This window comes from Stenella coeruleoalba (assembly GCF_951394435.1).
Source record: "Stenella coeruleoalba genome assembly, chromosome: 4".
Classification (NCBI taxonomy): domain Eukaryota; kingdom Metazoa; phylum Chordata; class Mammalia; order Artiodactyla; family Delphinidae; genus Stenella; species Stenella coeruleoalba.
Window position 1 is genome coordinate 62062845 of NC_137149.1, and position 27719 is coordinate 62090563.

At 42.2% G+C, this 27719-nt stretch overlaps 1 protein-coding gene across 1 annotated transcript in view; it reads right to left on the reverse strand.

The window, feature by feature from the left end:
* RELL1 (RELT like 1) overlaps positions 1-27719 on the reverse strand; it is a 63025-nt gene that overhangs the window by 27705 nt on the left and 7601 nt on the right. Inside the window, exons 2-3 of the mRNA XM_079920525.1 lie at positions 4211-4432; positions 36-107 (exon numbers count right to left, since the gene is read on the reverse strand). Of these exons, the coding sequence (XP_079776651.1) occupies positions 36-107; positions 4211-4432 (294 nt within the window). The remainder of the gene's footprint in view (positions 1-35; positions 108-4210; positions 4433-27719) is intronic.

Below are 27719 nucleotides of genomic sequence, written 5' to 3' on the forward strand. Positions count from 1 at the left end.
ATACTGAATTGTTCTGGACACTAAAACAACCATACCTTCGTTTTTCATGATGTAGTGGACAATTTGCCCAACGGTGTCACTATTTTCATTTACACTGTCGTTCAACTCTGAAAGAGAAAGGGGAGGGGACGACAGGTTACAATTGGTCACTTGCATCAGGTCAACAAGACGTGCAGTCTTAGAGCCCAAGACCTCTCTGAACAGCGTCCAGAAAGTTCAGCTGATCCCCATGGTGCTAAGAGCTCTGCTTTCTTCCTTTAACCCCAAGCTGCCTGACTGAAAGCACACAGTGACTTCCCTGGCATAAGAGGCATAAAAAGTATCAGAGTTGTCCATCGATCTCAAGTCCAAACACACACTCAGTTTCTAAGACAACAATTCCATGTATCTATATCAGTCCTTACAACTATTATTTCTCTCTCATCGTTTTGTTAAACCCTTAAGGGAAATGGAAAGAAAAAAGACAGTTAAAAGAAAAACTTCTTGGATTTTATTTTAATTGCAGATGTACTATATAAATTTAGAAAATTAATTCATTTCTTAAATTGGGTAATTATTGGGCTTCTCTGGTGGCGCAGTGGTTGAGAGTCCGCCAGCCGATGCAGAGGACACGGGTTCGTGCCCCGGTCTGGGAAGATCCCACGTACCGCGGAGCAGCTGGGCCTGTGAGCCATGGATGCTGAGCCTGTGTGTGCGGAGCCTGTGCTCCGCAACGGGAGAGGCCACAACAGTGAGAGGCCCGCGTACCGCAAAAAAAAAAAAAAAAAAAAAAAATTGGGTAATTATTCGTCTGGGTTTTTACAAGACTCTTCTTTTAAATGTACTTCTAAATGATCTAAATGTTGGTCGCAGTTAATTGCCTACAGACTCAGTTTACTTCGAGAGACTCTGCACATAGGATAGTCCTTGAAAAAAAAGAATCAAATCTCCACTCTGGAACTGATCCTTATAATTTGCTTCCATAACACAGGAAGGAAGAGGGAGGGTTGATCTAGCTCGCAAAGAATGAATCAAGGTGTGCGGTGTCCTACCCGTGTATCTGGAAAATGGTCTTCTCCATCCAAGCTGCTTGCTCTCGTGAATACGCATGTTTGGTTGCACAGTGCACTTGCTAATGGCTAAGCCGACCGACAGAGCATCTAGGAAGGAGGAGGGGGAGGCCCCGCCTTCTGTTGACAAACCCTCAGCCTTGGTTTGCTCATAAGCTCAAACATGACTCATCCTGCGACCGTGCTCTCTCTCTGGCTCAAAGGTCAGTGGGGGTGGGAAAAACCAACAGGGCAGGCAAGCTGGCAAGGAATGAAGAAGCTCCCGCATTCTGCCCTTGGGGCCGGCTTGAAGGCTGACCTACTCCAACTGTCACCTTTCTGCAAAAACTATCCTTTGAGAGGCTGAAAGGGATAAGGAGAGTTACCTACTACTCCCCAAGGCCCTAAAGGGTGGTTGGAAAGTACATCTGTGGAGAAAACAGGATTTCATCTCTCAGCGTTTTCCAAACACAATCCAGCAACTCCACTTTAAGAGGAAAAGCTGAGACGGTCTGAAGTCAATACGAAAGCACCAGCTCTTGCCACATTTTCACTGCAATGTTCACACAACCTCTTACTTAATAAACATAGACTCTAACCTCGTAGATTTAAGATAGAACTCCCCCAGCAAAAGTAACAGCACAAAACTGGTGAGACGTATTCAGTTTTCCCATTGTTCTTATTGGAATCTAATTCAATAATAGTAAGGGTTAATATTTACTGAGTGGCCATGTGTGACAAACACCAAATATATATTCTCTATAAATTTCACAATAATCTTACAAGGTGGAGATTACTGTTCTCACTTAAATTAAAATTTTAATTAAATTAGTATTAAATTAATGAAATTAAATTTAAGTTAAATTATACATAGCAGCATATATAACATATGTAACTTGCCCGAGGCCACAAGGCAAATAAGAATAAATGATTTAGTAGGTATTTAATAAATGAAAGCAAGGTTTATAACTCTAGGTGTGCTTCCTGTGAAATCTACAGTGACACTATACCACACCATCTGCCTTTAAGATGGATCATTTTGTAAAAGTTGGCGAGGATGTGGAGAAAAGGGAACACTTCTGCACAGCTGGTCGGAGTGTAAACTGGTGCAGCCAGTGTGGAAAACAATATGGAGGTTCCTCAAAAAATTAAAAATAGAAGTACCCTATGATCCAGTCATTCCATTCCCAAAGGAAATGAAAACAGGATCTTGAAGATTTATATGCACTCCCATGTTTATTGCAGAACTATTCCCAATAGCCAAGATATGGAAACAACCTAACTGCCCATCAAGGAATGAATGGGTAAAGAAGATGTGAGATATATATATATATATATATATATATATATATATATATATATATATATATATATATATATATATAATGGAATAGTATTCAGCCATGAGAAAGGAGGACATCCTGCCATTTTTGACAACACAGATGGACTTTAAGCACATTATGCTTAGTGAAATAAATCACACACAGAAAAAGACAAGTACTGTATGTTATCACTTGTATGTGGAAACTAAAAAAGCCCAAGTTGTAAAAATAGAGAGTGGTTACCAGGGCATAAGGGATGGGGAGAGAGTGAAATGGAGCAGGGCCCTGTGGTCTATACGCCCACGTCCTCTGCCTGCCTTTTGCCTGTGGAAAAACTTTAGCCAAAGAATAAGTTTAATCAGAGAAGTGAGAAAATGCAGAAGCAGAGAAAAGCAGTCAAGCAGGACAAGACAATAATAGTCACTAAGCAAAGTCAAGCTAAAGCAAGGACCTCTAGTTCCTTCTCAAGGGCTGTAGATATTCTGAGCCGTATCCTGCGAGCTGTCTTGTAGATACTGAAAGCCCCACCAGGTGGAAGAAGTTAACTACATGATGACCAGACTGTAGCCACGGACATAAGCTGCCACAATTCTGAGAATTGGCCTCAAGGAAATGGGAAAAAACTGACCCTGGAAAGATTAACTGCACTTAAAACAATCAAGGGCTTCCCTGGTGGCGCAGTGGTTGCGAGTCCGCCTGCCAATGCAGGGGACACGGGTTCGTGCCCCGGTCCGGAAAGATCCCACATGCCGCGCAGCGGCTGGGCCCATGAGCCATGGCCGCTGAGCCTGCGCATCCGGAGCCTGTGCTCTGCAGAGGGAGAGGCCACAACAGTGAGAGGCCCGGGTACCGAAAAAAAACAAAACAATCAAGATGGGCTCCCCTGGTGGCGCAGTGGTTAAGAATACGCCTGCCAATGCAGGAGACACGGGTTCGAGCCCTGGCCCGGGAAAATCCCACATGCCGCGGAGCAACTAAGCCCGTGCACCACAACTACTGAGCAGCTACTGAGCCTGCGCTCTAGAGCCCGTACTCCGCAATCAGAGAAGCCACCGCAATGAGAAGCCTGCGCACCACAACGAAGAGTAGCCCCCGCTCTCTGCAACTAGAGAAAGCCCGCGCACAGCAACGAAGACCCAAGGAAGCCAGAAATACATGAATAAAATAAATAAATTTATAAAAAACAAAACAAAAAAACAATCAAGATGACACTGGTCAGACCACCACATGACCAATTTCAAGATGACTGTCAGAGCTGACTGTGCTGTTTCTTCATGTAGCTCCCTCCCTTCGTCTATAAAAGCTCTTTTACCCCCTGATGGTCAGGGGCGAGGGGTAGTCAGCCTTTGGACAGGAGTCCATTAACCCTCTCCCCTCACTCCCCGGTTGCCAGCACCCAAAATAAACCACCAACGTGGCCTTATTATTGGCTTTTGAGCAGCGAGCAGCCAGACACCACCTTCGGTTACAATAGGGCAGATGTTGCTTAAGGGTACAAACTTAGAACAAATAGTAAATAAGCCTTAGAGATCGAATGCACAGTATAGTGAATATAGGCAAAAATATTGTATTATAATCATCAAACCTGCTCAGAGACTAGAACTTAATGATTTCCGCCACTAAAAAGAAATGACAATTACGTACTGTGATAGAGGTGCTAAATATCGCTACAATGGTAATCATATTACAATATACAAATGTATCCGATTGACGTGTTGTACACTTTAAATTTACATAATGTCAATATATAAAAAAAGATGGATCATTTGCCTTATAGAGATGGAAAATATACGATTACTGGTTTCTGATTTAAAAATCGTCTGCACTCACATTCCCATAAAAAGAAGCCAGGTGATTTACCTATCTTTTCAACCTTTTCTTCTTCCACGTCTTGCTCAGCTTCTGTTGTACAACGATAGCCTTTCTTCTTAAGCAGGTGGCAGATGAGAACGCCGAAGAGACCCATGATGAAGAACACAGGGACAAGTGCGTACGCAATGTATTCTGGGTGTCCATTTCCATTGTTCGTGGGCGAGGGCGTCGTCTCAGTTCTGGAGTGTAACGGGCGGCTGCCATCATTGTCTGAGGAAGAAACATGCACAGCTGCATCAGACGTCTACTGGGGACAAGGAAACTCCGACAACCTTGGGAAATGTTCCTGTTAAATGTCAGTCTGCTTCCAAAACCACGGGCCACGCAGAGACTGGCAGGTCTGGCAGGACAGGCACACAGGCTTGTGCTGAAACAGTCTTGAGTTCCCATCCTGTCCCTGCTACTCAGCACCTGGGTCCCACCCTGGGTAATTTTTTTTAATCCTCTCCAAACCAGCCTCTGCTTCTTCCTCTAAAAGAGTACCTACGCAGCGTGGAGTGAATGTACAGAGTTTCAGTGAAGGGTCCACACAGAGCAAACACACCATCACTAGGTGGTATCACAGCAGACTACCCAGCGGTTAAGAGCACAGACTCAGGAGACAGTGTGGTCACATCCTGGCTCTACCGCTTAGCAGCTGTGTGACGCTGGATGATGACTTAATCTCCATGCCTTGGTGTCTTGTAAAATAGGCACACTAATAGTAGCTACCCACCCTTCTAGGCTTGTTATGAAGATTAAATAAATGAATACATGTAAAACATCCAGAACCATTTCTACAACAGAGTAAATGCTCAGCTTGGCTCAACTACATGCCAGGCACCATTCCAGGCATCTGGGACATACCACTGAGCAAAACAAAGATCCCTGTCCTCATGGAGTGTATGTCCCAGAAAGATTTAGTAAACTGACGATCTAGTGTACGAAAAAAGAGAGAAAAATCCACGACGGCATCAAGTTTTGGCCCAGGGATACAAACATAAAAATGGAAGCACATGCATTTGTTTATTTGTTTACTAACCCAAATTAGCATTTATGGCATGCCCATTATATGAAAAGCACCAGCTGGGAGCTGGAGAGAGAGTGGAAAATAACACAGCATGACCAACGCCATCTTGGAGCTTGTAGGGTAGTATCGGAAACAGGCACTAAACAAGTGAACAGCTGGGCAGGCATGAGAGATTGGGAGAAAGGCCGAGGAAGGTATGCATGGGGCATTAAAAGAAACAGTAATAGTGGGGACCTATTTTATGACATGGGGCAGCTGGGAAGGGGGCATCTTTGGGAGAGAAGGAGACATTTGCTTTTAGACAAGTCAAAATGCCACATGGACTTACGCCAGAGGCAGCCGGATATCTGGGCCCAAGAGCATGCTACATAGGCTCTCAAGAAGTTCCCATATATGGGGAACTGAGTCACATCTATGAAGGAGTGAGATGGAAAAACAGTGAGCCCGGCTCGTACAATCATAAGATACGGCCAGTTAAGATAACGGAGAAAGAGCCGACTGTGTGGAAAATCAACAAAATACCAGTTCACACACATAAAATGAGAAGGGAGTTATCAAACAAAGGAGAAGGGACTTCCCTGGTGGCACAGTGGATAAGACTCCACGCTCCCAATGCAGGGGGCCCAGGTTCGATCCCTGGTCAGGGAACTAGATCCCACATGCATGCCACAACTAAGGAGCCTGCCTGCCACAACTAAGACCCAGCACAACCCAATAAACAAATAAATAAATACTTTAAAAAAACAAAAACAAAGGAGTGGGTCAGGTAGGATGTGGACTAAAGAAAAATGTGGGATTTCACTGAAGTGAAGTCTCACTATTTGGGGTACTCAGATTCTGAAGTAATAAAATAAGCTTTTCTACATCATGGAGATTCACACATATTGCTTGAGAAACCCAGAAACTGGAAAGCTAGATGCATTTAACTATAAACTCTCTCAAGAGTATTTTGATGAAAAAAAAAAAACCAAAAAATACCCGTGTTGTAATGATTACATGGGGACAGAGACTAGGTGTGAAGTGACCACATTTCTTTACTGCAGCAAATAGTATCAAACAGAAGCCACAGGACAAAAGGCGCTCTCGCGCTCTCTCTCTCTCTCTCTCTCTCTCTCTCTCTCTCTCTCTCTCTCTCTCTCTCTCTCTCTCTCTCTCTCGCATGGAACTATCCATTATCTTTGAACATGAAAGGAAACTGCTGGTTTCTCAGGTTTGTAAAAGGTTGCATTCATTATTTTATCATGCAACCTCTAGAATTTGGCATAATCTATATATTTTTTCTGATTTCTCTTCCAAGAATATAATTAATAAATGAATGAATAAATAAATAAGAGAATACACAGACACACTTCCCTAAACATATGCAAATATATCATCTAAATTAGGGTTTAACCTCAAGATTTACTTTCAGTAAAACCCAGAATATTCAACTCCTTTTATAATTCTAAGTGTGTTATTAATTAATTCCTTTTTAAAAACACATATGCCATGCAACAGGAATAGGTAAAGCAGGCAACATGCTAAGACTGAAAGAGTTTTACTCAGAATTGTGGTCTGTTTCAATCTGGAGGTGATAATAAATTCTCTTTGGGAAGCAGTAGAAACAGAGATGAAAGCAGAGGGGCTCCAAATTGGAGCCAAACAGCTCCTCCTGAATCAGGTGGTTGAGAATGTGTGTTCATCATTAATTTGACATCTAGCAAACCCTTGCAAATACTATGTATTTACAGTTTGTGATTTACAAACATATTAGCAGTCATTTAATTTCATAATTATTGCACCATGGAAAAAACTGAAGAAGATATGAATCTAAATTAGTGAAACATGAATTACAGAGATGCACTGTAGTTAAAAAAAGGTCAGGGCTTCCCTGGTGGCGCAGTGGTTGAGAGTCCGCCTGCCGATGCGGGGGACACGAGTTCGTGCCCCGGTCCGGGAAGATCCCACATGCCGCGGAGCGGCTAGGCCCGTGAGCCATGGCTGCTGGGCCTGCGTGTCCGGAGTCTGTGCTCCGCAACGGGAGAGGCCACAACAGTGAGAGGCCCGCGTACAGCAAAAAAAAAAAAAAATGTCAGACTGCCTGGCATAAATAACAGCTTGGCCAATTACTAGGCATGTCACCTTGGGCAAGTTTTTTAACTGCTAGGTGCTCAGTTTCCTCATCTGTAAAACAGAATCAAAATGATTGTACCTTTCTATGATGACTTTAAGACATGTCCCCAAATTCTTTGGCACTGCTCCCGTGGAGAGGTGAGGTCTATATCTCCTCCCCTTGAAGATATATTCTGTGCTTTGCCTGACCAATGGAATATGTTGGAAGTGATATTTTGTCAGTTTCTAAGTCCCAGGCCTTAAGAAACTGACAGCTTCCGCTTCCTATCTCTTGGGACACTTGCTTTTGGAAGCCAGCCACCATGCTGTGAGGAAACCCAAGCTCCCCCAAGAAGAAAAATCAATAATAGTCATCAACATGACAACTATGTAATTGAGATATCTTAGAAGTAGACTCTATAACCTCAGTTGATGCTGCATGGAGCAAAGATGAGCCATTTCTGATGAACCCTGCCCAAACTGTAGATTCAGGCAAAATAAATGATTGTTATTGTTTTAAGCCACTGAGTTTTGTGGTAATTTTTTATATAGCAATAGTAACTGGAAGACTACTTCCTAAAGTCATTGTGAGGATTAAATACATTAACATGTAAAACACTTAAAAGGGTATGTAGGAAAAGATAAGCACTATAAAAGTGTTTAGGCATCACCTTGATAGAACTACACTATCCAATAGGTAACCACTAACCACAAATAGTTACTTAAATTTAAATCAATTAAAAATAAATAAAATTTAAAATTCAGTTCCTCAGTTGGACTAACCACTTTTCAAGTGCTCAATAGTCACACGTGGCTAATTGCTTCCATATTGGACAGGTCAGATGAAGAACATTTCCATCATTGTACAACCCTGTTATAGACTGTAAAGAATCACTGAAGAGCAAAATGTTGACTGGAGACTCTACTGTGATCTACCTCAACAATTTAATTAAGAATAACTTTTAAATCACAAAGTAACTACTCACAATTAACACCTAAGATATTTGTTAACTGAGGTAGGCTTAGCTTTCCTTCAATTTACACTAATAATTTGCTTAGAGATACTGTGTCCACCTCTTTTCTTTATCCCCTGCTGACTCATACCTGAATTCTGAAAAAAATATTTATTTGAGTCCAAATTAATAGTAAAGGTTGTCATAGCATTATTTATAAAAGTCAAAAAACAGCAACGACCTGCATATTTGATAATGGGATAATAATAAAATATCTAAGTCAATCATTATCTATCCATTTGATGGAATAACACACACCATTTAAAACTATTTATGAAGATTTTGTGAAGATATGGAAACACACATGATTCAGTGTTGAATTTTAAAAAGTTGGATTCAAAATCTTACATACAGTATGCTCCAACTAGTAAAAAAAAAAAAATGCATGAAGGCATAAAACGTACGAGAAATGACCAAAATAATAAGTGATTCTGGGTAATTGAATAATAGGATAATTATTAATTTTATTTTTATGCTTTTCTGTAGTTTTCTAAAATTCTTACGTATGTATTACTTTTGTACCAAGGCGGTAGACGCTAAAAAAAAGAAAAAGATACAGAGCAGAGGTTGTCAGCCATTTGGGAGTCACAGATCCCTTTGTAAACCTGTCCAAAATTGTGCCTCCAAGTTCTACAAGCTCTAGATGCTAGGTTCATATAAAGGCATGTGATTTGATAAGGATGATTCCCAAGTTTCTGCTTGAGTAACATGGTGGACATTGGTGCCATTCATTGAGATGAGAAATACCTGAAAAAAAATCAAGTCTGCATGGTGCTATGGGTTGAATTTTGCCTCACCCCCAATTCATATGTTGAAGTCCTAACCCCAAGTGACTACATTAGGACATAGGGTCTTTACAAAGGTATAAAATGAAGTCATTAGGGTGGGCCCTAATCCCATATGGCTGCTGTCCTTTAAAAAAAGGGAAATTTGGAGATAGACAAGCACAAAGTAAAAACACCATGTGAAGGTAAAGGCAGAGGTCAGGATGATGCTTTATAGAAGCCAAGGAACATCAAAGATTGCCAGCGAACCGTCAGAATCTAGAAGAGAAGCACTGAACAGATTCTTTCTCACAGCCCTCAGGAGAAGAAACCCTGCTGACCCTGATCTTGGACTTGTAGCCTACAGAACAGTGAGTCAATAAATCTCTCCTTTTTAAGTCACCCAGTTTGTGGTACTTTGTTTCAGGGGCCCTAGCTCATATACTTGCGTGGAGAAGACAATAGCACATGTTCGGTTTTGAACATGTAGTGATAAAGGTAAGCACGGAGACACCCAGATGGAAATATCCATTGAGCAACTGGATCTACTCCATGAGGACCTGAGGAAGAGAAGCCAGGGTTCTACCTTAGAACAGAGAAGAAGTTTCCAGGAGGAATCAGCAGTCAGCTAGGTCAGATGCTTCAAGAGAAAGTAGCTAAAATAGGAAGGAAACATAAAATGGTACATCCACCATGGAAAACAGTATAGCGCTTCCTCAGAAAACCTAAAAATAGAACTACCAAATGATGCAGCAATTCCATTTCTGGGTATCTATCCAAAAGGAATGAAATCAGGATCTTGAAGAGATAGCTGCACTCCCATGTTCTCCGCAGCATTATTTACAATAGCCAAGACTTGGGAACAACGTAAATGTTCGCTGATGGTTGAGAGGATAAAGAAATGTGACATATACGTATAATCGAATCCCATTCAGCTTTAAAAAAGGAGGACATCCTGCCGTAAAGGACAACAAAGATGGACCTGGAACACATTATGCCAGGTGAAATGAGCCAGTCACAGAAAGACAAATACTACATGATTCCACTTACATGAGGCACCTAAAGTAGTCAAGTTCATAGAAAGAGAGTAGAATGGCGGTTGCCAGGAGCCAGCTTTGGCGGGGGCCGGGGTGGGGGGGTAGTTGCTATTCAACGGAGATAAAGTTTCAGTTATGCAAGATGAATAAGTTCCAGATATTTGCTGTACAGCATTGTGCCCTCGGTTAACAATACCGTATTGTGCACTTAAAAATTTGTTAAGAGGGTAATTCTCATGTTAAGTGTTCTTATCACAATTAAAAAAAAATAAAGAGAGAAACACCCTAAGAAGAATATTTAGAAACAGTATTGAGAAAAACTCAGACAAATTGGGCCACATAGAAGTTCCAGAGAATACACAGAAAGCCTTCAGTTGCTGAATCAGAAAGTAACTTGAAATTTTTTTAACTTTCCCCTTGTTGCACTTTGCTCCCTTTCTGTTTCCCCATAGTTTCTTGAAGTAACTTAAAATCCTAAAATAATCTTTAAAATCCTAAAATACATACATACATCATACATAAAATGAAAAAATAAATAAAATAAAATAGGAAGGAAAAAACGGTTGGCAGGAGATCTTTGTGGCCTTGGAGGGACCAGTTTTTCATAGACCAGAAGGTGAGGCTAGATTCCCTGCGTTGAAGAGCAGAAACAGCTCGGTTTGCTCTTTCTAGAAGCCCACTATGGGCATTACGAGTAAGGGAGTTCACTTTCAGCGTGAAGGGAAGAAATTTTTATTTGGAGTTTTGAATTTTTTTAAAGTGGCTAAAACCAAAGTGTTTATTTACATGCAGAAGAAGCCAAGGAGCAAAAAGGAGACGGAGTAAAAACTTGAATAGGAAAAAAGATACTTCGTCCTGAGGCAGGGTGTCCATGAGTTTGTTCTTTACGTGGATGGAGGGAAGGTGAGCAAACAGATGCCTGAAGATGAGAGATGGCATTTCTTGAGAACTAGAGGGGCCAGAGAAGAAGAGGGGCTGACGGAGACAGTGAGGCTTAGTGGAGAAACAGAAGGAATGTGAGAGGCCAGTGAAAGGACTGCAAGGCCATTCGGGGCACAGCTGAGATGTGCACCCCAAACCTGTAACTGGGTTAACTCATGCAGGGTGGGCCACCGAGCAGGAAAGAGAATAAGAGACCCAAGGGAATCAGACACGAGGGATCAGGGTCAGAATGGAAAGTAGGCTGAACCAGAGGCAGGAAGGGGATGGTTTCAGGTGGGAGTTTTCCACAAGTGATGGAAGTCCAGCTCAGACTAATTTGTTATACCTCTGTAACTACTAACAATAAGCAACACCACATTTATGAAGCATTTGCAATCCAGCAGTAAGCCAAGCAGGGAATCTTCACAATAAACTTATGACATAGTTACTGCTATTCTCCCCACGTCACAGATGTGGAAAGGAAGCACAGAAAGGTCAAGGAGCCTTCCCAAGGTCACAGAGCTACTACCTGTCAGTGGCTGGATTCAAACCAGGCAGTCTGGATCCTGCCTGCTTGGACGCTGCTTCCTCTTACCTGAGCTGAGGTCATCATTTACCAACTCTTCTGTTAAAATGCTAAATGTTGGTTTGCTCTTATATTTCACAACTTAGATTAAAGGCTCCCCACATCGCAAAACTATGGATTCCAATTAGCACAGCAGGAAGGAGGATGTTTTGAAAATGCCCACCACCAGACCTCAGAGCAGCTTACCCGATGAACAACTGCAAAACTCTATTTGTCCCCCCTCTCTGACCTCCCTTCCAACTCCCAAATCACAGCCCACCTTATGCAGACCACAACCTCGGGTCCCTCAGCCTCTTCAAAACAAGCCCATCGCCTCGTCTCCAGTATCCTCTGCACACAGCAAGAGCCATAGAAACAGAGAGTTCTCAGCTCTTACTGATAAAAGTGATTCTCCTCCACATTACAAGTAAAACAGGTCCAGCAAAAGCCAGCGGTTATCAAAATCCTTAGCGTTTTTCTTAGACCCAGCCAGGTTTGGTTAATTCACCGTATTTTGAAGACCCACTACGTACTGTGTTTTGCCAAGATCCTATTGACAAAGTCACAAAAGAAGATGTTACATAAAAAACATTAAGACAGCAAGAAACTGAGGAAGAGGTATGAGGAATGGCTCAAAGTCAACCCAAAAAATCAAAAGCAGTTTTCTAGCTTGGATTCCAAGTAATACTTGCATTTCCAACTGACCCCAATGGTCAGAGGAGCTGAGAAGAAATGGCGCAGAAACGGCATTCCTTAAACCCAGTGGGCTTAGCTCGAGGGTTGCTAAAATACACATAATGGGGATGACGGTAATAACCTGAGACTCCAGATAAGGAGGCCCTTGTGACTTCTCCCAAGCAGGTTTGTTCCAACCAGGGCCAAGAGCATTTTGATGGTTCTGATAGCAATTCTTCCTCTCCTATCAGGAAAGGGTGTACATTCTCAGAAGCTAGGGTTTCCCAGCAGTGACCCAACAACTCTGTGATGGGAAAAGGACTTGGCTGGTAAGTAGATAACCCACTAAGCTTGGCTGGAACCTTGCTTTTAAACACACAGATACACACCCTATTTTTTTTCAGCAAACATTCAAATCACAGTACCCAAAAGTAGTCTATTTTTGATTTAGATTACTGACTAAGATAGCTAGATATGCATTTCTCTAAAGGGGTTTTTCTTCTTCCAGCTTTGTCCCCAGCTACCTCTGTGATACTAAACAAGTCCCTTCACCCCTCTGCACCTTGGTTTGCTCAGCTGAAAAATTATGTGCTGGACTTCCCTGGTGGTGCAGTGGAAAAGATTCCGTGCTCCCAAAGCAGGGGGCTTGGGTTTGATCCCTGGTCAGGAAACTAGATCCCTCATGCATGCTGCAACTAAGAGTTCGCATGCCGCAACTACAGAGTCCTCGAGCCACAACTAACACCCAGCGCAACCAAATAAATATTGAAAAAAGAAAAGAAAATTATTAACCACTTAAAAAAATATTATGTGCTAAAACCAATGTCCTTCCTGGTTCTCAAATTTCCATACTCCCCAACCTTTTCCAGCCCTATCCACATTCACTCTGGGTTGATGCTACTGGAGAGGAAAACGCAAGCCCACCCTCCCGTGTCCACAAGGCAAAACCCAAAAAGCTCTGAAACAAAAAGTTTTATACCTCATTTCATAGCAAAACCAAATCTGACAAATTCATTGGTAGCAAAACCTGCTCTGATCTGACGTGAGGCTATTTGCAACCCCTATTCCGCTGAGTCTGCTGCAAAATCATTAATATATTTGATTAGATCTCTCGAGGGGGACCTACATATTTAGAGTTTAGGCCATGGGCCCCAAGGGTTTCTGACGGTCACGACCCTATGAGGTGTGTACTATTATTTTAGAGAGAGAAGCTGGAGGTTAGGGAGGGTATGTCACTTGCCCAGGGTCACATGGTTGAAAACTGGTAAGAGCCTGGAGGAAAACCCAGGCAGATACTGTTTCAGGACAGAGCCTCTCAATCCTACCCTGGCAGAGCTAAGATCTACTAGCTCCTGAAAAACAACACCCTTTATTAAGCTAATTGTTTAAACACGTTTTAAATCAATTATGAACACTAATGAAAGGGGAGAATGCAAAGCAAACTCCACAAAACAAAATCATCCCCAAACTGTTTCTGGTTTTAGCTGTGGGGATAACCGAAACCGTAGAGCTTTTAAGATATTCCCCCAGTGCCAGTGACTGAGACACAGCATTTGCCCAAATTTTAAAAACTTAAAATGTATGAAGAGAACAAACGAGCTTATATGGAAACTGGAAAACAATGGAAGTCAGTATATAAATAAGTGCTAAATTTTGTAGTGGAACTTCAGGCAGCTGCCAACTTCCAGATAAGCAGCTGCTCCTGTCCCACCCTCCCCAACTCCGCAGCTGTGACTAGGCAGGGAGGGACATCCAGACAGGACCCACCTGCCCAGAGTCTACTCACCCATGATACAAAGTCCCTCCCGAAGTATACAGCTACTCAGTTACCTCTATCTTGTCAAATTCCTTGAAATGCTTCCCTGATGCTGGAAAACTCTTGATACTGAACAGCAAAAACCACTAGGGGAACAGATGGAGGCCCAGAAAGCTTCCCCAGCAAAACATGCATAAATCAGCAATGTCCAGCTATGAACCCCTGATTCACAGATGCATTTGGCTAAGAGGTCCCTGTACCCTGGGGCTGGGGATCTGGCCAAAATGGAGAGCTCAGGGCAGCAGGGGCACCCCAGGATCCAGAGACAGGCATTAAGCATGGGAGAGGAAAACAGGGAGGGGCGAGTACACAAAGATTTCAACATACTACCTATGCCCAGAAAAGTTCCTTCCCTCCCCCAGTACTTGGCTAAATGTGGCTTCAAATAGCTTTTGTTAGAAACTAATAGGACAAAATCCAGTTAGTAAACCTTGATTGGAGCCTGATTCCAAATTCTAAACAATAATAAAAATTTTAAAACAGCAACAAAGGATATTTTGAGGTCAACAGGAAAATGGCGTAGACAGTAGTACAAATTTATTGTTTATTTTTTTAAGCTATGATCATGGTATTGCAGTTATGTTGAAGGAAGTCCTTAATCCTACAACGTGATGGCAGAGGGATTTAGGGTGAAATGTAACACTGTCTGCAACTTGATTTCAAATAATTCCGCAAAAAAAGTAGGTAGATAGAGGTATGTGGGTGGGTGGATGGGCAGATAGATAGATAGGGTGAACAAGTGAATATGGCAAAATATTGAAACCAAGTGGTTAGTGTACAGCAGTCCACTTTACTATTCTTTCAACTCTTCCGTAATAAAAGTTCACTAAGTCCCATTTTATCATTTTTTAAATACCCTTTATGGGAGCCTAATTATTATTTTTAGTGGGAAAATGCATTTCAATTTCCAACCCAATTACTCAAAAAGGAATGTCTGGAGCACAACCCTTCCCTAAGCTGCAGTTCCTTTGTATAAGTACCTTAGGAGTTGAGAAGGGAAGTAATTAGTGTGGCTCCAGGAAGAAAAAGGACTTTATATTAGGTTTCAAAAGAAAAACTTAATTTGGCTGGACAAAAAAGAGAACAAACATTCTTGACGGGCAGGAGGTTGTGGGACAAAACTGAATTACTCCTGAACCCCAGGTAGCTACCAGAACAGAGAACTGAAACTGGGGTGATGTCAATATAAAGAAACAAAGACACAAAAATTATGATGGAAACTATAAATATTTACCATCTCAGGTTTCCATTCAGACTAGAAGGGGAAAACTAACTTTGCAGAGTAAGAGAAAATCCCTAGCATTCTCCACAACTGTCTTGGATTTACCAATTCTTCAAGAGCACCAAAAGATTGAAAAAAACAGAAAAGAGCTACAGCCCCACAGCTACTCCTTGGGAAGGGATTCAGTTTAGGACACCAGTGCTTTGAGAAGTCAAGGATCTCAACTTCTGGACTCTTCCTGAATCTCCCAGAATACCTCAAACAGTGGTTTGCATTCAGATGACACAGAAGGCTTATCTGACCTGAGCTCACCCAACATGGGGCAAGGTCAGCTTGCCAGTGTCTGCACTGGGACACAGGCCAGGAAGTCACCCACCATGCCTCTAAGACAGAAAAGGCTGAGGAGTCCCAAGGGGAGAAGAACCCCACATCGTGGGGTCCTCAGAGAGGGGTATAAGCGAGGGCGATGCCTAAGGGGCTGCAGGGCAGGAGAGCTCAGCAGTTTAGACCCCAGCTGAACCTCCCCCTCCTCTTTTCCTATACTCCTACCCCTTCCTCTGCCTCTCCTCTTTCTCTTGCTATTTTCAGTGTTGTCCATTTGAGGATTTTTTTGTCTTTAGTTCTGTAGCACTCTCAGTTTCCTGGAGATGGGGTGGGTGGGTAGCTGGAGGACAGGAGTGGAGTGAGACTTTGACTGTAGACCCTTCCTCACCTTTCAAATTGTAAATTACATCAACTCAAGAAAAATTAGAATTTTTTAAAAGACATTTGCTTGATATGTCTGCAAAGCAATGGACTTCAGAGATTCAATAATCACTTCAGATTCTTTTCTAAAGGTGGTGTGTTATAAAGAATGAGTTGCTCCGTTAAGGGAACTGTAGGGCAGCATTTACCGAGTGTTTGCAGTGCTTCATGCACAATTCCATTTCATTTCCACATCTTAAGGTAGGTTGTCTCATTACCCCCATGTGCAGATGAGGAAAATAAGGCCCGTGGAGGTTCAATAACAAGTCCTAACATATAGTGGGACGGGATTCAAGCCAAGCCTTGAGACCCCAGAGCCCTGCACACTTATCCACATTGTTTAGCAGCGTCTGTAAGAGTGGAGATGGGTTTTCAGTTTTACCTAGTAAGTGACACATGCCTCACAGTAAACAGGTGGGTTAAACCATCACCACAGAGTTGACCACAGAGTTGGGCTGGAGCCCAGGTCTGCACCCCCTCGAATGCCCTTAAACACTAAAAAGGTGCCTCTCGCCAAATGACCCTGTCATGTGTGATAAACATTGGAATCTGCATGCATCTTGTTAAATGTAAGAATCATCTTCATGAAAAGTGTTAAAGTCAGCTACAGCAAGATAAATTTGTATTGACGTCATTTTTTAAAATATTCTCAGCAGCATAAAATTTCCCAATATTAATTTCTACTACAAAAAGCAAAAGATCACTCTAAAGTAGAACTCTATCTTACTGCTCCATAACTATTATGAAAGTAAAAGGAAGACTTTTTTCTATCTATTGAAAAGCATCTTGTTCACAGGTATGTTTTCACATTATTACTCACAAACTATTATACTTCGAAGCAATTCAATAGTTGTCACAAACATAATTTGTGCTAACAATGTTAGTTGCATGGCATCTAAAAATCTTTCAGAAAGGAAGAAGGAAGGAAGGAAGGGAGGGAGGGAAAGAAAGAATGGAAAAGGAAAAAGAAAATCTTCAATCACATACATTATTAGCTAGAGACATCATATAAGATATAAAAGTTTCCACTCAGATGACACTTGACGCTGTCATTGTCTTACCTGAAACGTCTAATCCCAAGGAAGTAGACAAGAGGGTGGATGAGATCCTCATTTTGCAAATAAATCAGTGGTCTAACATGACTTCACTGGGGAGATACAGAAATGAGCCAGGCAGAAGAACCAACACTCAGGAGCCACTGACAGCCCCCCACACACACACTTCACTACAAGCACATCTCTCGGGCATACTGTGGTCAACGTTAGGAAACCCAACGTGGGCGACAGAACTTGCAGGAAAAGCCTGATTTAAGCCAAACACTCCTGTTTCCCCAAGTAGCAAGGAGAATGTCCTATCATTGTACCCTGAACCCCTGTCACAGTTCCTGGAACATGGTAGGAGCACCTTAAACTTTTGCCACATGCAACCTGTGAATTGTGAAAGCAGATTCCATCCTTCCAGAAGGGTTCCTCGATTACTGATCAAGTGTCCACTTTCACTGCAACTGGATCAGCAGTTTTGTTAAGATGCTATTTGGTGGGACAGAATGTCCAATGCACTTGTACCTTCATTTGCCAAATGCTGACAGTTTTTAAAAACTTCTATAAATAAGTTCTTTTCAGAGCTGGACGACTGATACATCCCATAGCTTTACCCACTTGTTGGGTAAGCCCTTTCCAAAAGATGTAAATATACCAGCAAACCCCTGTATTCATCAAAATCAACAGAAGGTTCCAGTTAGCAAAGATTCAAAGGAAGGCCACGAATGGCAGCATGTTCCCAAGCCCAGCTTTGGGAACTGGCCCTCCACTGGATTTTCCCAGGGCTCCATCATATTCCACACTGCTGCGTCCGTCAAGGAGCGAAGCTGACATACCCTCACCAAAGGCGCTGCCCTCTTGTCACAGGGATGCAATCCCTAACTGATCTGTTCCTGAACATTCCTCACAAGAGGCCAAGCAAGGACTAGGTTAGAAATTATTTAAACTACGGGAGGATGCTCACCAGCAAGGGCCAGGACAAAACCACCAAATGGGGAGAGGACAGGCCCAGATAGTCTGTTTCTGGCAGAAACTGCAAGAGGGGGGCCCAGGGAGGAGGGGGTTCCCTTACGAACCGGTGACTGCCCTGGAGCTCCACAGAGAGGGCGCTGACTCAGAGGACCAGGCCACCAGGACCTAGGTCCCCGGTTTCTGGCTACAACCCGCCCCTGCCAGGGTGGGAGTACAGCCAAGTAATTTCTACCATGCAGAAGACAACACAAACTACCCACGTGGGAAATCTAGGTGCGGTGCCGAGCCGGGTGGGCTTCAAAAAGGAAAACTGCCGGGTGACCGGCCCTACAGAGGGAGAGAGGGATTTAGTGACTGATTCTCCAGGGGTGTGTTGGGGGTTCACTATCCCACATCCAGGGCCTCTGGGAGTTCAACTACTCTACCACCATTCACTAAGAGCGGCAAATCTCTACCGAGTGCTTATTTCTGAGCTGGGCGTCTTTACTCCCGTTATCTTTTTTTTTTTTTTAACCTTCAGGACTCTTAGATAGGTCCCATCTTAGAGATGGAGACATTAAAGAACAAAGTATTGAGGTCAAGGTCACTCATCTGGGGAATGGCCAGGATTTGAACCAAGGTCTGTTGCAGGCAGGGCTCAAGCTCTCAACCAAAGCTGCTCCCCAGAAAGAAAGAAGGCAAAAAGCAGAAGCTAGCTTTCTCTTGCTTCCTGCCTGTGAGACCCCAGGCAAGTCCATTAACTTCCCAGTGCCCCAGTTTCCTCATCTCTAAAATACAGATAAACAAAAAATAAATAAATAAATAAAATACAGATAATAATAGAATGGTTTCTGAGCAGTAATGATATGAACTTGGGTTTAGCCGGGGTCCTAGCACAGAGTAAGTGCTCAATAAACATGAGCTAGCATTGCTGTGATGCTCGTTATCAGTGGTAATAAGTGTAAACACTGCTATCCTCACAAAGCTTCCAGCTCAGCTGGGAATACAAAGCCAACAGACAGGACTAGACACTGAAGCGTGTGAGCCCAACTGGAGGGACAGAGTTAAATGTGGGGGCAGAGAAATACCTTAAACCCTGGAGGTGAGGGAGCAGCTGCCCAAGGCAGCACTGCGGGGGCCAGTCTGTAGCTCCCATAACGCTGACTTCAGTCCAGTTTCTCTTCCTTCCAGGAACAGGAAGGGGTAACAATTAAACAGAAAACTACAAAAGTCCTAAATGCAGGGTTTTCCAATTAGTCACAGGTTAAGTCAGGCAGTGTTCCTGCTAGACAGGCATGTGGCCAGCCTCGTGCGAATATGGAAACTGGCGAGCAGAGATGGTATATGTGGAGGGCCATGGTCCCCTCCTGGGGAAGTCATGAAGTCCTCTGCCTGCCGGGAATTCTCCCCTGGGGCTGTTAGAGAGAGCAAAGGAACAGGAACTAAGATAGAAAATAAAGGCCATTTCGGAAAAGGCAAACAACGGCAAGATTAAACAGAAGTAATTAGGAAAACCCTAGATATAGAGAACCTGATTTAAGGGGAATAAATGAACGTCAGTAGCCTGAAACTCAAATAAGAACTCTGAAAACCAGTAGCAAGGGTAAGACACCTAGAAAAATACTATTAATATTAGTCACGTACCGATGCATACTTTGTAATAATTACTATTCCAAGCACTTTACAGGTATGAACTTGTTCAACCTTTACAATAACCCTATGAGGTAGGCACTATTGTTTTCAACCCCATCTTACAGATAGGAAAACTACAGCACAGAGAGGTCAAGTAACTTATACCAGGTCACACAGCTAGCCAAGTAGCAGAGGTGAGATTTTAATCCAGGCAGCCTGGCTCCAGAGCCCCATACTCTGTGCTCAATTGCCTGTGAGAGTTACCAGTTTTGATATTCAGTAAAGTTCCACAAAACGGGATTATCCATAGCTCATCTCTATGTTGAGTTAGTGTTTTGAGTAGAATAATCTATGAGTAATCATTACTCATCTATTTCAATAAGAAACCTAGAATGAGAGAATGGTTTTCCCTAGCGAGTCAACTATTGGGAAGAGAAGGTGCATTTAAGTTATAGTCTCTCCAGGTCAATTTATCTATTTTTTTGGCATTAAATATCTATTTCAAAAGAAAAAATCCTGCTACCATTATAAGAAACAAAATCAAAAAGCCATCTGATCTACACTCCACACTGTTGAAATTGCTGATTACTTATTGAAAATCCTAAACTTCCCTTTGTTTAGGAAACTATTTGTATGAAGGGATCAGATTTGCCATATCCCTTTGCCAAAATGATCGAAATTGTTAATAAAAAATGTTAAGGGAAGAAATAAACACAAAGCAGTATTCTGAGCTAACATGATCTCAGTTTTATTGAGACAAATTTTTTTTTACTTTATTTATTTGGCTGCGTTGGGTCTTCGTTGCCTGCGCATGGGCTTTCTCTAGTTGCGGCGAGCGGGGGCTACTCTTTGTTGCGGTGCTCGGGCTTCTCATTGCAGTGGCTTCTCTTGCTTGCGGCTCTAGGCGCGAGGGCTTCAGTAGTTGTGGCTCGTGGGCTCAGTAGTTGTGGCTCACGGGCTCTAGAGCGCAGGCTCAGAAGTTGAGGCGCGTGGGCTTAGTTGCTCTGCAGCATGTGGGATCTTCCCAGACCAGGGCTCAAACCCGTGTCCCCTGCATTGGCAGGCAGATTCTTAACGACTGTGCCACCAGGGAAGTCCCATCTCAGTTTTTTGAAAGAAAAAGTACGAAAATGTTTACACAAAACTACGGCACAGAGAGGTCAAGTAACTTATACCAGGTCACACAGCTAGCAAATAGCAGAGGTGAGATTTTAATACAGGCAGCCTGGCTCCAGAGCCCCATACTCTATGCTCTATTGCCTGTTTTCTCTGAGTAGTGAGATTACAAGTTATTTTTATTTTCTTTTTAGTATTTTGTATCTTTTGTTGGTGGAACTTGGGAGTACATATTTTTTTCTTTTTTGCCTTTGAGTATTTTCTCAAATGCCTTTTTTTTTTTTAATATTTATTTATTTGGCTGCGCCGGGTCCTAGTTGCGGCACATGGGATCTTCGTCGCCGTGTGCAGGATCTTCCTTAAGGAATGCAGGATATCTTAGTTGCCGGCATGCTAACTCTTAGTTGTGGCATGTGAGATCTAGTTCCCTGACCAGGGATCGAACCTCGGGCCGCCTGCGTTGGGAGCACGGAGTCTTAGCCACTGGGCCACCAGGGAAGTCCCTTAAATGTCTTGATGGCAGTCACGACAGTTGTTGGTTTTTTTCCTAAACTGCAGATAGAAAGTCAATAAGAACTTAATTCCTATTAAGTTTGAACCATATGAAACTGTTGTCACTGTAGGTCAAAAATAGTAGAATATTGGTAATTTCCTGTGGTTTATCCTAATAGTAATATTAATGCTGTGGAGGTAAACCAAAGCACTGAAAATCCCTTAGTGAGGAGACTACCTGTAACTGCAATGCATAATACTTACGTACTAGATATTTCCACTGACTGAAGGCAGAGAAAAGGCTATGAAATCTTTGGTCTACACCTTAGGAGAGACGGGTCAATGGAAACCACAGAGTGGTGTAACTTCTACTTTATTACACTATAAAACACAATGTAAATACATAAATAATAAGGCACTGGCCTGATAACTTTTTTCTTTCCCACTATAATTTTTTCTTAAAGGACTTTTCAGTCTTTAAATAGTAAACTATCATAATTTCAGAGAATATTACAGCCACAATGTTTTAATATTATGCATTGATATTTCACAATAAGAAAGACTTGACTGCTTCATTTTCCAACAACTAATTCTCCATCACCAACTGGGTGTCCTGCAATGCAATTCATTTCTGACACCAATTGCCTGGAGTTAGTGCAAACCCCACGTTAGACACGGGCTGCAAATGGCATCTAACCACTTAACCAGGCTAACCCACTACAAAGTCAGGGCTTCCCATCATCTCCCTCAGGTTCGACACTTTGCTATGATGGCTCAGGAAAGCGCTATACTTATTATTATCATTTTATTATAAAGGATACAACTCAGGAACAGCCAAATGGAAGAGATGTGTAGGGCAAAGAATTGGGGGTGGGGAGGGGAAGTAGCGCAGAGCTTCCATGATCTCTCCAGACCCACCACCCTCCCAGCACATCCATGGGTTCACCAACCCAGCAGCTCCTTTAGCCTCCTTGTTTCAGAGTTTGTATCAAAGTTTTAAGAAATTTCACTACATAGGCATGATTAATTAAGTCACTGGCCGTTGGTGATTAACTCAGTCGTCAAAACCTCACCCCTCCCTGAGTTCAGCGGATACAGCTAAAAGTTCCAACCCGCTATAATCATGAAGTTGCTTCCTCTGACAACCTGCCCTCATCCTGAAGCTATCTAAGTGCCCACCAAGAGTCATTCATTAGGGTGAACTCAGATATAGTCTAAAGGCCTCATTAAGAATAACAAAAGACACTCCTATCACTCAGAAAATTCCAAGGGTTTATGAGTTTTGTGCTAGGAACATGGGACAAAAACCAAATATATATATACACACACACACATATATATTCACAGACACACATATATATATACACACACACATATATATAGCCTTTATTATACCACATTGACTCAAAGTCAAGAGTCTTATTTATATATCAAGGTGCATCACTGAATGACATGGAAAAGATCAACTACTTTATCATATGGTTCAAGCAAAAGAATTCTTCCTTCCTTGAAGACTCCCCGCTTCCTATCCCACCGGCTCCCAGGCACTAAGACACACCAAGTCCTCTGTCTCTGTAAGCACTATGTCCATAATATGAAGGCACCTAAGGTACACTAAATTACTTTCAAGTGAGTTATTTTTCCTCCCCCAAATCTATTCGGTCACGTTATAAGAAATCAAGGGACTAAGAAAACGGACTTGCCAGAAGTGACAGAGAGATAGAGCCCTTAGCCAAGCAGGGTTTTATAAATCAACGCAGTGTTGATCTGCATGTTTTATTTAAAGACACGACCCTAAACACTGATGGCCAGCACTGCCCTCCTGACCTGGGCTCGCCTGGAGAGAGAAGAAAACGATGAGAACTTGACCAACAATAGCTAGCGCAAAAGCTGGACATGCACAACAGTCCTCTAAAAATAAATGTTAAGCAATGAAGAATTCAAGAGGCAAGATGATTTACACAATTTCAGAGGATTTACTCTAGCCTTTACCATTCATGAGCACTTTCTGGCCTTCACACCACCAAGACGATTCACTGCACTTACTTCATAATTCTAATTTCCCAACAAACTTGGAAAACTTGTTTCTATCTATATATCATATGCATGATATTAAACCTATACACTATATAGGTCATATTTGTATTACTTACAAAGGACTACATTATTCGTTTGATCCTGCAAACAACTTTGAGATGTATAAAGAACAGGTATATTCATTCTCTCTCCCTCTCCTTCCCTCCCCCTCTCCCTGCCCACCCCCAACCCTCCCCCTTTTCTCCAGATGAGGAAACAGCACAGCAATCTCAATGGCCTTGTTGAAAGTACTGGGGCCATGTCTGGTACTCAGGTCTTACTCAGCTCAGCATCTGGAGCTCTTCCATCACACTGCAATGCCTGAGGGCCCTTCTGGTCCCCTGTCCTCCACTGCACCCCATCCTTAGCCCCCAACTGCTTGCACAGTCAAGCACCTAGTTTCAGGAGCCCCAGAGCCTAGCCTCAACCCACCCTCTGCAGTCTCACCAGGTCTGCACTGACCTATCTCCACACCTCTGCACAAACTGTTCCTTTTGCTGGGCTGCCATCCCCACACTCCCCTTTAAGGTCTGCTTAAAATGCCAAGTTTTAGGCTCTCAAGGCTTTTCCATCCCTTCTATCAGAAGGAAAGTCTCTCTCCTCTGTGATCCCACGTGGCACTTCGTCTGTAGGTCTCTGATGATACCAAATACATCCTCCGTTATTCTATAACAATTTGTATTCATAGCTTATCTCCTCTCCCTTCTCAATCACAAGTTAGTAGAGAATGGAAACCAAGTTTTTTGTTCATTTTATATACCTACACAACACCTAACAGTACCTCAAAGAAGGCCCTCATTTTTAAATGAATTGCATGCTGTTTGTATGGAATATCTACCTGTTTTACCCGCAAAGACTATCAAGACACTGACTTGGCAATCATGCATGGGAAATGAGTTTTACCTTCAAAACCCAGCTTCCTTGGCCCTATCATCTGGCTTTAAGCGATAGCCCATGCCTCTTTTTTTTTTCCTGTGGGTGGTTGTTTTGTGTTTTGCTTTAATAGTGGAGGAGGAGGTTGGAAAGAATTGAGGAAGCCTCAGAAGCATTCAGGCCATACAACTCTATAGCACAAACATGCAAAGAAAAATGAAGGAATGCCTGTTCATTAGCCATCTGCCACTTCACCAATGCCAGGAAATTCCGGGCTGCCGTTTCTTATAATGTGAATAATTCACATGATTGTGTTGGAGACTTCCAGCTATGGAGAGCCATTGGAATATTTGAAAATTAGTGTTCCCGAGTTATATTGTGAGACAGAAAACCCAGTGAATTCTTCCAACTTCTACCCGTTACAGGAATCTCAGAGAACCACATTATGTTCATAATATGCATGCGGGAGGAAGGATTGGCATGTTACTGATATTGAAAAGAATTTGTTGTTTGTTTGTGACCCTTACCTATCACGTGACATGTTACGTACAGGTTCTTTATAAATCTCCGACTACTCAGCTAAACTTAGCTGGCCACCTAAGAAGGGTAATGGCATAATTGTTTAATCTGTGTCTTTTCAGGAAACTGAAATAGATTTTTTAAAATATCTCCCTCATACCAAAACTTTATAAAAATCATCTCAAAATCTAATGACATGTAAATTGAATTAGTCCCTTCAAATATGTACTCTAAAAGTAAATAGACAATTCCTGAAGAATTCCTTGGATAATCACTCATTTTCCACTAAGAACAAAATCTACATTCAAATAATAAACTGCCTTAGTTTTCTCTTTCAGTAGATGGACCTACAATGAAAAAGTAAAAAAATAATAATAGTAAATAAATATAAGGCCATCCTTCCACCAGTAGCGCTGAGCATGGAGTACATGTAATTTCACATAACAACAAAGAACATTTGAGAACAATTAACATATATATAGCTTTGGCTTCCCCTCATCTAGGACTTGAATGAGACATTTCACTTCTCTTCATCTTGGTTATCCCTCTGTACATCTGTTTCCTCATCTCTACAAAACAGAATAGAGCAACCTGCTCCTCATAGAGGTTGCAAGAAATAAACCTGATCAAGTAATCAAATATTTGAGTGTGTCTTATGTGCTCTGCTGTCTAGTTAACACAAAACACAGTGGAAACAACTGCCTATGATTCTATGTTAAATAACATACAATAGATCCAACATGTATTCATGGACTCGAGATGTATATTCACAGGAGATAAAATCACTGAGAATGCCTAGGAAGGGTTTCCTGGAAGTGTTATCCTATATCTCAGCTTCAAGGATGGGCAGGAAAACAGGACGACTAGCCCATGAAGAGGGGACGGATTTCCAGGTTAAGATACTTAGACAAATGCTCAACATCACTAATCATTAGAGAAATGCAAATCAAAACTACAATGAGATATCATCTCACACCAGTCAGAATGGCCATCCTCAAAAAATATAGAAACAATAAATGCTGGAGAGGGTGCAGAGAAAAGGGAACACTCTTGCACTGCTGGTGGGAATGTGAATTGGTTCAGCCACTATGGAGAACAGTATGGAGGTTCCTTAAAAAACTACAAATAGACCTACCATATGACCCAGCAATCCCACTACTGGGCATATACCCTGAGAAAACCAAAATTCAAAAAGAGTCATGTACCAAAATGTTCATTGCAGCTCTATTTACAATAGCCCGGAGATGGAAACAACCTAAGTGCCCATCATCGGATGAATGGATAAAGAAGATGTGGCACATATATACAATGGAATATTACTCAGCCATAAAAAGAAACGAAATTGAGCTATTTGTAATGAGGTGGATAGACCTAGAGTCTGTCATACAGAGTGAAGTAAGTCAGAAAGAAAAAGACAAATACCGTATGCTAACACATATATATGGAATTTAAGAAAAAAAAATGTCATGAAGAACTTAGGGGTAAAGCAGGAATAAAGACGCAGACCTCCTAGAGAACGGACTTGAGGTTATGGGGAGGGGGAAGGGTGAGCTGTGACAGGGCGAGAGAGAGTCATGGGCATATACACACTAACAAACGTAGTAAGGTAGATAGCTAGTGGGAAGCAGCCGCATGGCACAGGGATATTGGCTCGGTGCTTTGTGACAGCCTGGAGGGGTGGGATAGGGAGGGTGGGAGGGAGGGAGATGCAAGAGGGAAGACATATGGGAACATATGTTTATGTATGACTGATTCACTTTGTTATAAAGCAGAAACTAACACACCATTGTAAAGCAATTATACCCCAATAAAGATGTTAAAAAAAAAAAAAAGATACTTAGACAGCATCATTTGGGAAGCAGTTAGAAATGCAAATTCTCCAGTTCTTTCCCAGACCTACAGACACTGGAGGAGGGGGAGAGCGATCTACCTGTGTTTTGACCAGCATTCTAGTTAATTCTGATGCATGCTCAAGTTTAGGGACCAATGCTATGGCTTTGCTCGTTCTCACCTCCTCTGTTCCACAACCACGTGTCCCCTTCACCTGACTAATGCTGACACTTTTACGACTATAAATTCATACTTCATTTCCTCCAGAAAGTCTTGCTCAACCTGTACTCAACTCTCATCCCACCTCCAGCCCCAGGTCAGGTACTCTGACCCAGTGCCATACTTTCCTTATCGAGGTAGTAATGACATTTTATCATTATTGCTTGTTTAATCATCCTCCCTGATAACCTGCGCTGGCTCCGTAAAGGCACAGACTGTGTCTATTCTATTCGCATCACTTCATCCTAGTGTCTTGCACCCCAGTAAGGCACTTGGCTAATATTTGCTGAATGAGTAAATAACTTAAAGAATTAACCTGTGAAACGAAGGTATAAAGGAAAGGTATAAAGTATTATAAAATTGGGAATATGATATATATATACATAAAACTAATAGATGCATTTAAAGTACTGGTGTAGCAACACAACTGAATTCAGTTTGTCATTGAAAAGAACTTCACGAATGGATTTGAGTTTTGAAAACCTTTGCACTGAAAATTTTCACTAACACATTCAAATGTGTTGATGTTCCAGCATATTCACCTGATAAGGCAGTATTTGCTTACTTTTTTATTGTCATTCTTTTTTTCTCCTTAACCAGAGTCTCTGCCTCAGGCTTTCGGAGCAATATAGCCCGTGGAGGCTGACAGACAAAGCAGTCTCTTTCCATTTCGGGAAGGGAGATGGAGGAGGAGACTTACAGCTAAGACTTAGGGATGATTTTGGAAAGCATAAGTCTTCACTTTAGTATGAAGAAAACACCTTGGGCTGAGTCAAAACACCTGGATTCCACCCCTGGCTTCTTTCCTTCCTTCCTTCCTTCATTCCAATGTTTTTAAGCATCTGCTCTGTTCCGGGTCCTGTGCTTGGATCTGGGCCTTGGACAGTGACCA